General features: G+C 35.1%; 1 protein-coding gene across 2 annotated transcripts in view; it reads right to left on the bottom strand.

Annotated features, from left to right (window-relative positions):
* LOC110448117 (regulator of G-protein signaling 7-like) overlaps positions 1–19,490 on the bottom strand; it is a 97,995-nt gene that overhangs the window by 2,977 nt on the left and 75,528 nt on the right. For both annotated transcript variants that reach the window (XM_021494181.1, XM_021494182.1), the window contains exons 5-12: positions 17,928–18,034; positions 14,323–14,374; positions 13,620–13,761; positions 5,899–5,980; positions 5,642–5,716; positions 5,041–5,127; positions 699–760; positions 247–360 (exon numbers count right to left, since the gene is read on the bottom strand). In XM_021494181.1, the coding sequence (XP_021349856.1) occupies positions 247–360; positions 699–760; positions 5,041–5,127; positions 5,642–5,716; positions 5,899–5,980; positions 13,620–13,761; positions 14,323–14,374; positions 17,928–18,034 (721 nt within the window). The remainder of the gene's footprint in view (positions 1–246; positions 361–698; positions 761–5,040; positions 5,128–5,641; positions 5,717–5,898; positions 5,981–13,619; positions 13,762–14,322; positions 14,375–17,927; positions 18,035–19,490) is intronic.

Below are 19,490 nucleotides of genomic sequence, written 5' to 3'. Positions count from 1 at the left end.
ACCTTCATGTGGATGTTGTTCAGTCATCCTGACAAGATTGATTTTCCTGTCCACTATAATTCTGTCAATGACTATTTGACACTCTGACCATAGAGTTACGGTTCCTTTCCTGCTATAAACATTTGAGTGACCTTTACCCACAACTCTCAAACTTTACAAGCAACGTTCAGCATCTATTCATCAAGGTAAGACCCATAAAGGCATGAAGCCTTGTGCTCTGGTCTGGCATGTTGTCACTGTACTTACACTGTTTTCTCCATTTCCCAGAAGTCTATGCAGTCCGTTACCCATGGATTGGAAGGGTCAGGACTCATTATAAACGGGTCAAACTCAGCATATTGTTCATAGAATGCCACATAGCTGAAACACAGATGTCGCTCATGATTTAACTGTATAACCAACAATTTATCTTCTCTAACATGATTTTTAAATCTCTGTTAGTTGATAACCTTCTGCGATGTTATATTCCTGGCATCATTATCAGGTTGACATACTTTTATAAAAAGAAGTGGCTTGCTGACAATACTTTGTTGACTGTTCCGGTCATTTTTGTTCTGTGACATATTTTTGAAATTAATAGCTAGTTTATCTGGTCCATGGTGCCATTATTGTGTTGATATCTTACTGTTTTCAATAAGTAAGTGCATACAACAAAAGCAACACATTTAACCCAATGATACAGTTCACTGAAATCTTACCTCTCTGTCACTTTGGATATTTTTACTCTTCTTTTCTCTAGTTTCTTTTTTAAGGAGTCAATCTGAAATTGAATATAAGTAAGTTGGTTTTGATTCCTTGTTTGGAAGTACATTATGTACAAACGTACAATATCACTTGGCCATTTAAATACGGTAATTTCCAGGTTTTGACACCCAGAAAAACACGTTTTCTCTTTAAGTCATGTTCCTGTTAATATCACATTTTCATCTGACAAATCAGAAGTGATAATAAGCGAAATCTACTGTAAAACTAGAAACGAAAGTCCCAAAAGGCCCTTTATAGCTCATTGAATTGTTATTTCATTGTGTTGGGAAAATATATTTAATGCTGAAATGAATGAAACAATGAAGAGGCCACGGTGGTCACCTTGAGTTTTGTTCTTTATTTGAACAATCTTCATGGCACTTCATCATTGAAAGTCATACACAGGCTAAATGTTATAACTCTAGGTCTTGTAGATAGCCCATCACCTCTACCGGGTAAATATTCTCACTCCAGGCTTTGTGTTTCTTAGAAGATGTTGCTAGAATATGAACACATTTGACCCTGTGAACATGTGATTAAAAATCATTTATCTAAATAAATTGACAGCCATCACCACAGTAAGCTTCGTACCAAATATCAATATAGACTAAGGTCTTTTGAATCTTGAGAATTGCCGACCTGCACATTTTATTTTATTTTCAACATTGGTGACTTTCCCAAAGTATCTCTCCAAAGAGTCAAACTTGTTCCTTCAAACACACAGGATTTCAAAAGCCTACAAATGCTCTAAAACTCGCAACATTGATTAAACTACATAAAATATCTGTAAGACATGAATGTTCCCAGTCCTAATCCAAAATAGCGTCATTGTTAACATATTCTATGAATAGTAAAGGTGAGCTTGGCCTAGGCATTGAAACTATGAAATAGATCTAGAAACCCATCTGAGATGTCCTCACACTTCTCCTTTGTATAAAGCTTGATCAAAATCTGTTGAATCAAGTTGCTATAGTTTTATCCCTGAATTGGTTGATAACATCCTATATAAACATGCACAAATGGCGACCTTGACGGTGACCTTGGAATCCTGACATATAGACTCATTTGAGATATTCCCATATTTTATATCGTCACTCATGTAGGCCTCCTAGTTATACAGAAGTCTACTAGTGTACCCCTATGTTTAAGTCTACATGTGGAAACTTTTGTCTAAGTCTAATAATGAGGGCCTGTATCAAATTCTACCATTGAGGCCCATGTCCGAGTCTTCTTGATGTCTATCAGTGAAGGCCTGGATATGAGGTTATAAATCCATGTTCTTTGAGACCACAAAACAAAATCAGGTTTAATCCACTAAAACCATAGAAGATTACATTGCCAACCTATCCTATAAACTCTAAATATTATATAAGAGCACCACAGCCTTATGATTGGGTATCATTTGTCCTGGGTGACAGGGTTATAAATAGCATTATCTATAACAGGAACTTCCCATCAATAGTTCATACACCGACCTTATCTCTCTGCCACATACCAAGACTTAGGGCAAATTATATGCTCCACTTAGAAAAGCCAACATTGATTAATAATTTGTGGTAGGACAGCTAGCTGTGGGCGTTGGCTGGATCCGGCAGGACCCAGGTGGCAGCACCAGTCAGAATTAACATGCATGACACAGAAAAAACCTTGATTCAATTTATTGCTATTGCTGCAATAAATATAATATCATGCTTCACTGAGTTCCTCAAATATTGGCTTGGACTGCTACAGCTACTATCAGAAATCTTATATCAAATTGGGCTACATTCCAATCCGAGAAATAATTAACTTACTACAATCTTATTTTTTATCAATTGGTTCAAATTTAAAAAGCGTCTGTTTAAGGATGCACTAACAAGCTAAAAGATTTGTATAAAATGTGAATGGAAATAATGACATATCAATACCAGCGGCTGTACAAATTAAATTATTGATTTATATTTAACATCCCGTTTGTACTTCGGGACACATCTGATACAGCGTATCAATTTTATTGTCAATGTAGTGTGCAATACAAGATACCTCTGGCGCTTCTATTTTATCATCAATCACAGTTGATAATAAGTATTGCAGAGCAACCTATTAATTGTTAGATTTGCGGACTAGAAACAATATCACCAAATATGAAAAGCTTTATTCTGCTCACACAAAAACTACCACAATCTCTTTTAGAAACAATTAGGTCCTATACCACTCACTTAAAATACACTATTTAAACTAAAAGGGAGGAACAATTAAACCAAGTTTGATCCATGGTGGCAATCTAAAGAAGTAGAAAATATTTTAGCCAGTGAAATGACTTTGTAATAGTCTGCATTTTCAAACTGACCTCAAAGGTAACAAAACCTGTTTCAGGAAAAAAAAATATTCTTACTTTAAGCCAAATCTCTAGCTTTCACTTTTGATTAACATTGCTGAAATATAATCTCGGTGTTTTCTTATAATTTTTTTACTATTTCAAGTTGATCATTTTGAAATGGAAAAATACTGAAATTCAAAACTGAATATACAAACAAAAAGTACCAGTACTGTGATCAATATCTTAATGTGGTCCAAAACAATACCTATCATATAACATTCCAGACGAAAAACATGTAAACTTCCAGATACAGCATTGACTAAATCTGTAAGTATGCTGTTATGCAGACTGGACTAAATCTGTAAGTATGCTGTTATGCAGACTGGACTAAATCTTTTAGTATGCTGTTATGCAGACTGGACTAAATCTGTAAGTATGCTGTTATGCAGACTCGACTAAATCTGTAAGTATGCTGTTATGCAGACTGGACTAAATCTGCAAGTATGCTGTTATGCACTATGCAGACTGGACTAAATCTGTAAGCATGCTGTTATGCAGACTGGACTAAATCTGTAAGTATGCTGTTATGCAGATTCTACTGTTAAGTGTTATAGTCAATGGACTAAATCTGTATTACAAAGGAAACAGTTATCCAGAATATAAACAGTTTGAATCACTTCTATTTCTAGCATGTTTTAGACAAGACGGGAATTCAAAACATTTCTCAACCAATTACAGACCATTACATTCCTCATGTCTCAACCAATCACAGACCAATGATATTCCTCATGTCTCAACCAATCACAGACCTATGCATTCCTCATGTCTCAACCAATCACAGACCAATGATTTTTCATGTCTCAACTAATCACAGACCAATGTATTCATGCCTCAACCATGCAATCACAGACCATTACATTCCTCATGTCTCAACCAATCACAGACCAATGATTCCTCATGTCTCAACCAATCACAGATCATTACATTCCTCATGTCTCATCCAATCACAGACCAATGATTCCTCATGTCTCAACCAATCACAGTCCAATGCATTCCTCATGTCTCAACCAATCACAGACCAATGCATTCCTCATGTCTCAACCAATCAGAGACCAATGCATTTCTCATGTCTCAACCAATCTGAGACCAATGCATTTCTCATGTCTCAATCAATTTGAGACCAATGCATTACTCATGCCTCTGCCAATCAGAGACCAATGCATTCCTCATGCCTCTGCCAATCAGAGACCATTGCATTAATCTTAAACAAACAAGGATACCGCGAAAAAACGGAACATAATACCATGTCATACATTGAATAAGCAGTTGTCTGTATGGTTGTATAAAAAAGGTTATAACTCTATCAATTACGGTCGGACAATGGTGGTTATCAAACTTGTTCAAGCTATCATGGTAATGAACTTTCCAATGAAGTTTGAAGTTAATCCGTAGAAAATTACTCAAGATATTGAGTGGACACTGTTAGGCAATTAAATAAAGGGCCATAACTCTGTAAATTACGGTCTGATAATTGCGGTTATCGAACTTGTCTGAGCTATCATGGCAATCAACCTTCCTATGAAGTTTGAAGTCAATCCCTTAAAAACTAGAGATATTGACTGGACACCGTTCGCGCCTGCCCACCCGCTCATGTGATAGCATTATACATCCGTCATTCAACGCTCGTATACAAATTGGCAATAATGGCTGATGAAAAATGCAAGAAATATTTCTTTGTTTAGCAGAATGTGTATATCAAGTCATCTTTTACCATACCTGCTTTTAAGGCTTCAGATAAGAAGACTTACACTCAAATTTGAGGGTGTTCACTCAACTTTTTGTTGTTGTTTTATGTTTGTGAACCAAGGTTTTAATAAAGGAGTAAGGGTGAAGGAATTTCTGTCCTGATTTGTTTTCACTATCATGATATTGTAAAGATTCTACCAAAATAGGAAGGGAAAATACAAAATAATCCTGATAAATAATAAAGGTTGTACCTCATGTCGTATACTTTCACAAGGGTTGTGTAGATCTGCCTCCGACACGCTGGGACTGATCCGTCCTCCTGGTACTGCGTAATTGTGCTGAAATCCAACGATGGATTGTTTAATGAACTTCCTGTATTAGATCATGGAGACTTACACCAAACAAACGTATCAGTGGAAATGAGGGATACGTTTTTATCACAAACATTGTCACTAAATGTAAATATGACAATTTATCAAATAATGTTCAGAAATCATGGCTTACACAAGCATCACAATGAGTTGACCTTTGACCCATGCAGTTACCTTGACCTTGGGTGTATAAACAAGAACACACCATCTTGTAAAGACAAACGTACAGATTATGCCTGATACTGATTTTTTTTTTGTCCAATTGTTCAAAAGTTAAGTTCCAGACAATTGTGTGATGTCCCTAATAGACATGTATGTGCCCCATTTTTTAGGAAGAGAATGAAATATGAATACTAATTGAGCATTGTAAGAATTCACTAGGTTTAGAACAAAAGTTCACAAAGTTCCAATTTTTGAGTATTCAGAACAATGAACATATCTAAAAATACTTTCACTGACACAATTTAACACCATCACTCACCCGTGTCATTTTTGAATGGCGGTTCATCCGACATGCTTTCTTTATATCAACTTCTGTGGTATTTACACAACCCGGCTAGAAACCAAAAGATCAAATGTTATATGTTAGTTTATCTAAAAATAGCATACTCTACCACAGTATAACAAGGATGCTGAAAAAAAGTTTATACTGAATTCAATGTAAAATCATTGGAAAGCATAAATTGCAACAGTTCATCATAATATGTATGTGTATTTAACAGTCTGTGAAATACTTACCACAGGTCGATGGACGTCCCAGAATGCCCTTTCCTGGCTGTCTAGAACTTTACGCTCCAATTTGTCTCGTTTCTTGTCTACCCTGCAAGGTAAAATAATGTCAAGGTCACAACAATGTCATGGTCACAATAATGTCAAGGTCAAAACAATAACAAGGTTGCGACAATTTCAACTTCACAACAATATTATCAACACCAAGATCGTAATAAAGTCAATATCCAAAAGCTATTTGATGTGAATTATTTACATTTGTTTCTGAGTTTCCTAAATGCTTAATTTTGTTACTGTACACTTTTGACCAATGCTTCTAGAGCGCCCATTTATAGCAATATTAAACAACAGTTAATGCCCTAGCTTAAGTACAGTTTGATACATAGCTTTTGTACAGTTTAATATAAAACAAACATAATTCGTGGAATTTATATCCTCCGCTTGCAGGACATATTGTAGGTTAACATTATTGAGGTTAGGTTTAAACATGTGAGTATCATGCTTTTGAGACATAATTCATGTAAAGCTTGAAACTTGAAGGGAAAAAAAAGCCCTATACCTCATTGACTATCCATAAATATGCACAAATCACATCGGTTGCAAACTAAGCACGAGTCGGATGTGCATACGGAATTTGGTTGAAACATCTGAACAATATCTATAGCAATTATCACACAAAAACAAAAGAGTGCCCGAGATGGGTAGAAAGACAGAAGAACACAAACATTGTTATCAAGTTTGAAGGAATTTGGCTAATATTTGCTAGTTATTACCGGTAAGCAGAAACTTCAGATAATGACGTTTTTTGTTAATCAAGGGGCCATAACTCTGCCAAATGGAGTTTTATTAAAGTGGTCATCAAATTTGGTTAAGCCCTTAAGGCATTTAACCCTGTGACCAAGTTTGAAGAAAATCAGTTTACATTTGTTGAAATTATTGCACAGAAACGAAGTGCGGCAGATAATGCATTTTCGTTATTTAAGGGGCCATAACTCCACCAAATGGGGTCTGCTGAAAGTGGTCATCAAACTTGGCTGAGCCCTTAAGGCATTTAACCCTGTGACCAAGTTGGAAGAAAATCGGTTCACATTTGTTGAAGTTATTGCACAGAAACGAAGTGCGGCAGATAATGCATTTTCGTTATTCAAGGGGCCATAACTCCACCACATGGGGTCTGCTGAAAGTGGTCATCAAATTTGGCTGAGCCCTTAAGGCATTTAACCCTGTGACCAAGTTTGAAGAAAATCGGTTAACATTTGTTGAAGTTATTGCACAGAAACGAAGTGCGGCAGATAATGCATTTTCGTTATTCAAGGGGCCATAACTCCGCCAAATGGGGTCCGCTGAAGGTGGTCATCAAATTTGGCCGAGCCCTTAAGGCATTTAACCCTGTGACCAAGTTTGAAGAAAATCGGTTAACATTTGTTGTAGTTATTGCATAGAAACGAAGCGTGACAGACAGACAGATAGACGGACAAACCCAAATTAATATCCCCCGTTTCGGTGAAAGCGGGGGATAATAATGTATGAATATTACCATAATGAGGTGATGTGCTGAAAGCACACACTATGTATGGTATGTGTAGAATCTAACTTACCAAAACTAACACTTAAGTGATAGCAGTTATGTCCACAGTGACCATTAACCTTTGACCTATAGCAAGTACATTTGGATTTGTTCACCATCAAGATACAAACGTAACTGAACTTTACAAATGTCACTGATAATCTTTAAACTGTCTTGAAAAAGTATGTGTGAGCAGCGAACTGCTGATGTAAATGTGTACAAGTGAACTGTACTCATGATGTGGCAATCAGCTAATGCATACCATCACTACATGAGGAAATACAGCGTAAAACACTGAAAAAATATGAAAAATAAAATTAAATACCACCCAATTATTAGAAGTTTCCTTTAATGGGTTTTTAATTTGCATTGTTAGCCATCTGAAGATAAAGTTGTGACAAGGCTAGGAGTACTTGGCAACCCTCCATACACACACGAACAGCTATGTGGGAAACATGGACTGGACATAAACATCACAGATACCAGCACATCTAGTTTAATTACTGGACCTATCCTACAGGGATTAATATATACAATCAGTTCATAGGTCAAAGAGTCCAAATCAATCATCTTAGTCAATCAATGAGTCATTTTATCAAATTGGTGATCAGACCATATTCTGTTAATTACTTTTCATTTCCACGAGTTTGTCTTAACTAATTCATATGCTAATTTCTTGACTCTGCAAGTCATTAGTCCTTGAATCCATCAAACCACAAACGAGTGAGTCATTGAATAAGTCTATGGATTTATATTCTGACCCCACAGCTAAATAATTCTTCTCCATATATGCCTATGCAATGCCTTCTGGCCCAGTTTCAAAACCACAACAAATATTACCGACATTCACATACATGCTGTTGAATTGTTTCTACTATTCTAATCCGGTTCTTAAGTCATGTCTGGTCCTAAAAGCCAGTCTAACTTTTATAAACAATATGTACCTTGGGGGGCCCCTGGGAACTGTTTTACAAGACGCAGGTAGAGATAGCAGGGCCATTACTTATCTGGCCCAGATGAGGGGGAGCCAGCACCATAGATCAGCACACTCAGCACAAACCTTAATGGATTTTATTACATATTGAAATTAAATTAAACTGCTATCGTTCTGCCGCCTGTCTGAAGTCATTAGGATATTCTGCCTGTCCTGACTGTGTTTCTAGCTATAGCATGAGTTGGAATCGTAAATCATCCTTATAGGTTTTGAGGTGTCAAAATGTGGTGTCATCATTACATATGCTGTACAAGATCTGGCCACACAGCACACCAGCAATTACGTTGTGCATTTTGTGTGCGTGACAGCTGCACATACCTCCAAACGTACGCAGCAACTTGGTGCATTTATACTTGATGCTTCAAGTAACACAGTTTTTTTAATGTTGTATGAATAAATGAATTTCATTTTGTCTGTAATGTATTGAAACTACACGCCATTGCCATTTGCTTCTTATGTTGCTTGATTTTATCACAAGGAATTTTACGTCAAAGAAACATTTGACAAAAACATCATTTAAGACGTAATTCTATAGGCTTTCTTTAGCCTGTACTTGACAACAGATTTTCTGATCAAAATTCAAATTGAGGAACAGAATTTTTACTCTTCCTTGACTTGAAAATATTTGAATTATATCATGATCACCCCTGGAACTACAATATGACTAATTTTATCATTTGTGAATTATATCATGATCACCCCTGGAACTACACTATGACTAATTTTATTATTTGTGAATTATTTATCATGATCACCCCTGGAACTACACTATGACTAATTTTATCATTTGTGAATTATTTATCATGATCACCCCTGGAACTACACTATGACTAATTTTATTATTTGTGAATTATTTATCATGATCACCCCTGGAACTACACTATGACTAATTTTATTATTTGTGAATTATTTATCATGATCACCCCTGGAACTACACTATGACTAATTTTATTATTTGTGAATTATTTATCATGATCACCCCTGGAACTACACTATGACTAATTTTATTATTTGTGAATTATTTATCATGATCACCCCTGGAACTACACTATGACTAATTTTATTATTTGTGAATTATTTATCATGATCACCCCTGGAACTACACTATGACTAATTTTATTATTTGTGAATTATTTATCATGATCACCCCTGGAACTACACTATGACTAATTTTATTATTTGTGAATTATTTATCATGATCACCCCTGGAACTACACTATGACTAATTTTATTATTTGTGAATTATTTATCATGATCACCCCTGGAACTACACTATGACTAATTTTATTATTTGTGAATTATTTATCATGATCACCCCTGGAACTACACTATGACTAATTTTATTATTTGTGAATTATTTATCATGATCACCCCTGGAACTACACTATGACTAATTTTATTATTTGTGAATTATTTATCATGATCACCCCTGGAACTACACTATGACTAATTTTATTATTTGTGAATTATTTATCATGATCACCCCTGGAACTACACTATGACTAATTTTATTATTTGTGAATTATTTATCATGATCACCCCTGGAACTACACTATGACTAATTTTATTATTTGTGAATTATTTATCATGATCACCCCTGGAACTACACTATGACTAATTTTATTATTTGTGAATTATTTATCATGATCACCCCTGGAACTACACTATGACTAATTTTATTATTTGTGAATTATTTATCATGATCAACCCTGGAACTACACTATGACTAATTTTATTATTTGTGAATTATTTATCATGATCACCCCTGGAACTACACTATGACTAATTTTATTATTTGTGAATTATTTATCATGATCAACCCTGGAACTACACTATGACTAATTTTATTATTTGTGAATTATTTATCATGATCACCCCTGGAACTACACTATGACTAATTTTATTATTTGTGAATTATTTATCATGATCACCCCTGGAACTACACTATGACTAATTTTATTATTTGTGAATTATTTATCATGATCACCCCTGGAACTACACTATGACTAATTTTATTATTTGTGAATTATTTATCATGATCACCCCTGGAACTACACTATGACTAATTTTATTATTTGTGAATTATTTATCATGATCACCCCTGGAACTACACTATGACTAATTTTATTATTTGTGAATTATTTATCATGATCACCCCTGGAACTACACTATGACTAATTTTATTATTTGTGAATTATTTATCATGATCACCCCTGGAACTACACTATGACTAATTTTATTATTTGTGAATTATTTATCATGATCACCCCTGGAACTACACTATGACTAATTTTATTATTTGTGAATTATTTATCATGATCACCCCTGGAACTACACTATGACTAATTTTATCATTTGTGAATTATTTATCATGATCACCCCTGGAACTACACTATGACTAATTTTATCATTTGTGAATTATTTATCATGATCACCCCTGGAACTACACTATGACTAATTTTATTATTTGTGAATTATTTATCATGATCACCCCTGGAACTACACTATGACTAATTTTATTATTTGTGAATTATTTATCATGATCACCCCTGGAACTACACTATGACTAATTTTATCATTTGTGAATTATTTATCATGATCACCCCTGGAACTACACTATGACTAATTTTATTATTTGTGAATTATTTATCATGATCACCCCTGGAACTACACTATGACTAATTTTATCATTTGTGAATTATTTATCATGATCACCCCTGGAACTACACTATGACTAATTTTATCATTTGTGAATTATTTATCATGATCACCCCTGGAACTACACTATGACTAATTTTATCATTTGTGAATTATTTATCATGATCACCCCTGGAACTACACTATGACTAATTTTATCATTTGTGAATTATTTATCATGATCACCCCTGGAACTACACTATGACTAATTTTATCATTTGTGAATTATTTATCATGATCACCCCTGGAACTACACTATGACTAATTTTATCATTTGTGAATTATTTATCATGATCACCCCTGGAACTACACTATGACTAATTTTATCATTTGTGAATTATTTATCATGATCACCCCTGGAACTACACTATGACTAATTTTATCATTTGTGAATTATTTATCATGATCACCCCTGGAACTACACTATGACTAATTTTATCATTTGTGAATTATTTATCATGATCACCCCTGGAACTACACTATGACTAATTTTATCATTTGTGAATTATTTATCATGATCACCCCTGGAACTACACTATGACTAATTTTATCATTTGTGAATTATTTATCATGATCACCCCTGGAACTACACTATGACTAATTTTATCATTTGTGAATTATTTATCATGATCACCCCTGGAACTACACTATGACTAATTTTATCATTTGTGAATTATTTATCATGATCACCCCTGGAACTACACTATGACTAATTTTATCATTTGTGAATTATTTATCATGATCACCCCTGGAACTACACTATGACTAATTTTATCATTTGTGAATTATTTATCATGATCACCCCTGGAACTACACTATGACTAATTTTATCATTTGTGAATTATTTATCATGATCACCCCTGGAACTACACTATGACTAATTTTATCATTTGTGAATTATTTATCATGATCACCCCTGGAACTACACTATGACTAATTTTATCATTTGTGAATTATTTATCATGATCACCTCTGGAACTACGCTATGAATGATTTTATTATTTGTGAATTATTTATCATGATCACCTCTGGAACTACACTATGACTAATTTTATCATTTGTGAATTATTTATATCATCTATATTACATGTCTACAATGTAACTTTTGATAGAAAAATTGCGATCAGTTGATACATTTGTATTAAGTCAGTTAAATGTGTGTAAAGCTGTATTATGTATATTGGTTGTTCCACTGCAACAGTGAGAACAGCAAAAGAAATCTCACAGAAAAAGCTTCAAAATATTAACAGCAGTGTTGAATAATCCTTTCAGCACTGAGCGCCTACTCTGGTTCCTTCATTGCCTGATGAAAGGGAGCAGTTCATATACTAGAAAGTGTCTTTAAGTCCTGAATACAATGTACCTGCAATAAGTGTCATTGTTTGACAAATTTCTATCATAGATACAGTGACTTTGAAAGTCTGAAATATTTGAGATGATGTCATAATTGACCTTTATATAAAGTGTGATTAAAATCTGTTAAGAAATGAAGTGCTAGAATGATGTCACTACAAAGTTAGTTGGTTGATAAATTTCTATAGATAGTAACAACTAGAAATGTAAGCCAAAAGCTAACTAACACCCTCGCTACTACATAAACCAGAACTGTAAGTTAAAAGCTTACTAAGGCAAAGCCTTGCAAAGCAATCCATAGTCTCCCACCAGTAACAAGTATTTCACACAAAGGGGCATACCTCCATCAAAAAGGGTCGAAATCCCAAATTAAAATGAGGGTGCACAACTACATAAGATACTGATCAATTATGCAAAGTTTCAATGAAATCCACTTGTTCGTTAAGGAGAAGTTGCACGGACAAGTATTTTGCAAAAAGGGGCATAACTCCATCAAAAAGGGTAGAAATCCCAAATTAAAATTCTGGTGCACAATTACATAAGATACTGATCATTCATGCAAAGTTTCAATGAAATCCACCTGTTAATAAAGGAGGAATTTTCCGGACAAGTTACTGCGGACGACAGACATCCAGACAGGGTGATTCCAGTATGTCCCCCCTAACTTCATTGCGGGGGTATAATGACCTAAGCCTTAGATAACACTTCATGACCCCCATAAAATGGCAGGGTCAAAAAAAAAAATCATGACACTTAAAAATAACTGTTTAATACTTTGAAATATCCACACATCCCGATATTCTATCTTTTATCCACACGGAATTAAGAATTGCCACAACATTTTGGCAAATTCAGTTATGATGTCATGAAGGAAGTGACACTTGGCTCAGACTGTAATGTGATAATAGGCCATCCAATGAGCATGCAGGTCATTTGCTTCAACAAAATACCAAGTGCATAGCTCCTATCACACCCATATGCCAAGACTGCACTGATTTAGATTTGTCTTAATGGCTTAAACTTCTCATTAAGTATTTTGATCACATTGCCGAGCCTAAATTTTCTCAGAATAAGACCAAAAACAACAATGTATTATAAAATCAAAAATCCATTACTTACTTTGCCTGTGCTTCAGCTTGCATAAAGATAAATTCCCATTTCCTGGAAAACATTTTCTGGAGTCTTGCCAAGTTTTCTGCTTCATAATCAGCTAGTTCTAAGCGTTGTTTATTCTGCATTGTCCTCTTGCATAAATACACCGCTGAAACAATCCCCACACCAACCGATCAACTACTGTTTAAGTCAACCCTTCTTCTGAGTTTGCATAATTTTCATCAGTGAAAATGGTAATTAATGTAAAAATATGAATTGATACAAATGATGAAATGCCATTCTGAATAACCTGATTGTCAGTAATCAACTGTAGAACCATTTCACATCAAAACGTATCATTAGGATTTAAAGCTATTCACAACAGTTTAACATCAAGATGATATCAATATGTGTCGGGGGGGAAATTTTCAAAAGGTCACTCACCTGCTTCTTCCTGGTTTTTTTTCCGATTTTTAAGATGTTTTTGGAGAAAGAAAAAAAAAGGAAAATAAAGAAGGGGTGGGGGTGGGGGATATGGTTTGGTTTTATTTTGTTCAACGTCATACCAACTGTTAATGTCATTTAAGGACATGGGGGGGGGGGGGGGGGAATATGGAAGTACCTTGTTAGCTCTATATACATGTATTGTATTGGATATAATAATATAATATCATCCTGTTAATATGTGGTATTATTGTTAGGTTTAAATGATAAACAATTGGATTCTTACCATAATCTGTGTTTTCTGGTTCCCCACATCTTGATGGCCAAAAACATGGTGTCTACAAAGAAACAAAGGAAACATATATATACATTAACTCATTCACCCCTACATATTTAAACTGGACTCACCCAGTCTATGAGTTGGTATGGTTCAAATGTGATTGAAGGGGTGAATGGGTTAACATACAAGCTTATAGTAGACATGGCTACACTTGCACAATTTTGAAGGACTTCTTGATAAATTTTAAGAGACGAATGTTTTTTTTTTATATTTTTAATTATCTTTTGTCAGCTAGTTGTGCTTATGTTGGTCAAAGCCTGAAAAAGGTTATACAATGCAGGGCCAGTGTGGTAGATAGGATCACAATCTAAAACATTATGTGAAGACTCACTTTTATTGTGTGCAGTCTTAATCATGTTTTTTATCTAGTCATTTGTTTTTTTATTAGATTTTATGCTAAAGGGTCAAATATTTTGGCCTATACTTTTTTTGTCCTTTGTCATTTGACCTTCGTTCTGTGACCTTTGTCCTCCATCATTTAACCTTTATTCTGTGACTTTTGTCCTCCGTCATTTAACCTTTGATTTGTGACCTTTGTTCTGTGACCTTTGTCCTCCATCATTTAACCTTTATTCTGTGACCTTTGTCCTCTGTCATTTAACCTTTGTTCTGTGACCTTTGTTCTCCATCATTTAACCTTTGTTCTGCGACCTTTGTTCAATATTCCATTTTCTGTATTCTTTATTCTCTGTTCAATCCTTTTTTTTTGTTATACACTTTTTTCTACATCCCTTGTTTCTATGATAAAGTGTTTCTGGTTCAATGCTGCGTTCCCTGTTCCATGTGATGGTCTTTGTTTTATATTTTATCGTATACCATTTGTCCTATATGTTCCACACACACATAAATACAGATGACTGTAGCCAGCTTGTGGGAAATGTTAATGGCCGACCGATTACAATCACCGGCCAATACTTCCTAGGTCTGATGAATGTTTACAGAGACCTACAGAAAGGCTAGACACAGTCTCATCTATGTACTGTTCATCCATATATAGACTCATATTGACTATTCACTTCAACGAAACTGTCTGGTTATATATTTATATACTTTGACTCTTAATTTATAGTCTCACATCATCCTGGTCCATACTTGCCAACTCTTCCTATTTATGAGGGAAACTCCCGATTTTGGACCACAAAATTGAGCATTTTCAACCAGTGAATTTGCTAAACTATTCCTATTTTCTAAGTTCTGATGATTCATCTGAAAGAACAGCTCAAAAGATGTCATTTACAAGTGTTATTTTCCCCCAAGGTGTACATACACACATTTTCTTCATGTTTTTTTTTATTCTGAGCATGCGCAATCTCTCCCATGGAAATTTTAAAAAGTTGGCTAGTATGCTTGTCCAGAGACATAAAAATAACCCAGGACACTAGATGTGCTAATATAGTCTCACATTATCCTGGTCCAGAGAAATACAAATAACCCAGGACACTAGATGTGGTGCTAATATAGTCTCACATTTTCCTGGTCTAGAGAATGTGCTAAAATAGTCTCATGTCATCCTGATCCAGAGAAATACAAACATCCCACAACACTAAATGTGCTAAAATAGTCTCATGTCATCCTGATCCAGAGAAATACAAACATCCCACAACACTAGATGTGCTAAAATAGTCTCATGTCATCCTGGTCTAGAGAAATACAAATACACATGTATCCCAGGACACCATGGTCCAAATAAATACAAATATCCCAGGATGTCAGTTGTACTAATATTAAAAGTCTCACGTCATCTGGGTTAAAAATATACAAATATCCCAGGACACCAGTCCTGAAGTTTTCAAATACCACATTTATTAAAACACTCCTACAAGCCATACCGGTATACTGAAAAGCAAATTTTGCAGTAATCAGGTTTGACCTACATTTTGACCTATCTATGACCCTCAATTTAGTTGATTGAAATATATATGTATCTCAAGACTGCAGATATGGATACATTTCCCATCATCCTGGGTTAGAGACATTCCAGAACAGAAGATGTGGGAGTAGCCTTTGATCATACTGGTTTAATGCTATACATCTATCCCAGCACATTAGACAATGGGCATATTCTCCCACCATCTTGATTGTGCTATACATCTATCCCAGCACATAAGACAAGGGGCATATTCTCCCACCATCTTGATTATGCTATACATCTATCCCAGCACATTAGACAATGGGCATATTCTCCCACCATCTTGATTGTGCTATACATCTATCCCAGCACATTAGACAATGGGCATATTCTCCCACCATCTTGATTGTGCTATACATCTATCCCAGCACATTAGACAATGGGCATATTCTCCCACCATCTTGATTGTGCTATACATCTATCCCAGCACATTAGACAATGGGCATATTCTCCCACCATCTTGATTGTGCTATACATCTATCCCAGCACATTAGACAATGGGCATATTCTCCCACCATCTTGATTGTGCTATACATCTATCCCAGCACATTAGACAATGGGCATATTCTCCCACCATCTTGATTGTGCTATACATCTATCCCAGCACATTAGACAATGGGCATATTCTCCCACCATCTTGATTGTGCTATACATCTATCCCAGCACATTAGACAATGGGCATATTCTCCCACCATCTTGATTGTGCTATACATCTATCCCAGCACATTAGACAATGGGCATATTCTCCCACCATCTTGATTGTGCTATACATCTATCCCAGCACATTAGACAATGGGCATATTCTCCCACCATCTTGATTGTGCTATACATCTATCCCAGCACATTAGACAATGGGCATATTCTCCCACCATCTTGATTGTGCTATACATCTATCCCAGCACATTAGACAATGGGCATATTCTCCCACCATCTTGATTGTGCTATACATCTATCCCAGCACATTAGACAATGGGCATATTCTCCCACCATCTTGATTGTGCTATACATCTATCCCAGCACATTAGACAATGGGCATATTCTCCCACTATCTTGATTGTGCTATACATCTATCCCAGCACATAATACAAGGGGCATATTCTCCCACCATCTTGATTCTGCTATATATGTATCCCAGCACACTAGACAATGAATACAGCTTCCAATCATCTTGGTCCAGGGACATCCATGTATCCCGGGACACCAGACAGTAGTTAATCATGCTAGGCATCATCTCCCACACCAAATTGGGCACTTACACAATTAGAGGGTAGATTGAGTGAAATAATCACAGCTGTAATGGGATTACGGTCCAGCAGATCCTGACCATAACGGTCCAACGACAGGCTGTGCTGATTACATCTCTGTGAAACTTGATCACAGATCTGTCCCATGTTTTTCTTTGTAAGGCCCTCATCACGGCCCTACCTCTATATACCCTCAGACTCATCCTTCTCCATAGACCTCCAGCAAATTAAAGCACTCCTTGTTCACTTTCAATCTTGACAGCGAAATCTGTGCCCAATTTGACATAAACAATCTATAAAGAACTGTCAAACCTATTTTTTGGGGATTTCCAGAACCACTGCCATATCACATATTATTCAGTTTATACAATGAGTTTACATCATACATTTAGTCTTACCTGAAATCTGTAGTATGTATTGTCGTTTTTGACTATCAGTTCATGGTCGTCAATGGGAAAGAAGTAACCATGGGAAGCCATCAAGGTTGCAAGGTGTGTCGCCTCAGCTGTAACATAAGTTATCTACTGTTGTACAAAACATCTTTAATGGGATATCTGCCTACACAAGAATGGTATGATTTCTTGATTGGATACAGGTATACCCGTGAGAATAATCTGATGTTTTGATTGGATACAGGTTTACACCAGGATAATCTGATGTTTTGATCGGATACAGGTATACACCAGATTGATCTGATGTTTTAATTCGATACAGGTATACACCAGAACGATCTGATGTTTTGATTCGATACACTGGTATACACCAGAATGATCTGATGTTTTGATTCGATACAGGTATACACCAGAATGATCTGATGTTTTGACCGTTTACATTATGTATCTTGTTTGTATGGAGTTATATATACAGTAACTGTTGTTTAGAGTAGGCATATGTGACAGGGTGTTGTTTGTTTGGAGTTATATGTACAGTAACTGTTGTTTAGAGTAGGCATATGTGACAGGGTGTTGTTTGTATGAAGTAATATGTACAGTTACTATTGTTTATAGTAGACATATGTGATAGTATGTTGTTGATATGGAGTTATATTTACAGTAACTGTTGTTTACATAGACATATGTGACAGGGTGTTGCTTGTATGAAGTAATATGTACAGTTACTATTGTTTATAGTAGACATATGTGATAGTATATTGTTGATATGGAGTTATATTTACAGTAACTGTTGTTTATAGTAGACATATGTGATGATGTGTTGTTTGTATGAAGTAATATGTACAGTTACTATTGTTTATAGTAGACATATGTGATAGTATGTTGTTTATATGGAGTTATATGTATAATAAATGTTGTTTACAGTAGACATATGTGACAGTATGTTGTTTTTATGGAGTTATATGTATAGTAAATGTTGTTTACAGTAGACATATGTGACAGTATGTTGTTTTTATGGAGTTATATGTATAGTAAATGTTGTTTACAGTAGACATATGTGACAGTATGTTGTTTATATGGAGTTATATATACAGTCAGTGTTGTTTACAGTAGAAATATGTGACAGTATAATAATAATAATAATAATATACAACATTTATATAGCGCCCTATATAATTTGTAAAATTACACTAAAGCGCTTTACAACATATGGATAATAGTAATGATTATAATTGTGAAAACAAACAAGAGGCCCAATGGGCCTGCATCGCTCACCTGGTATAAATCTCACACTTGTAACCTTAAAAGTGATCTAAAATAAAGCTACTGGCAAAATATCAGTATTTATGATTAAAATTCATTCAAAAGACTCTGGTGGGTTTTTTTAAAAACATTTTACCCCTGTGATTGAAAGTCAAACAAAGTCATTATGTTGAACAAATTTTATAGCCTTTCATCTCAGGATGCAACTTGCAATGTATCAACATCCTGGGACCCATGGTTATTCAGAAGAGGTCGTTTAAAGATTTTAAACAAATTTGACCCCTGTGACCTTGAATATAAGTCAAA

The sequence above is a fragment of the Mizuhopecten yessoensis genome, unplaced genomic scaffold, assembly GCF_002113885.1.
Source record: "Mizuhopecten yessoensis strain PY_sf001 unplaced genomic scaffold, ASM211388v2 scaffold3837, whole genome shotgun sequence".
NCBI lineage: Eukaryota > Metazoa > Mollusca > Bivalvia > Pectinida > Pectinidae > Mizuhopecten > Mizuhopecten yessoensis.
Note: the sequence above shows the minus strand (reverse complement) of the source record. Positions and strands in the feature narration are given on the sequence as shown.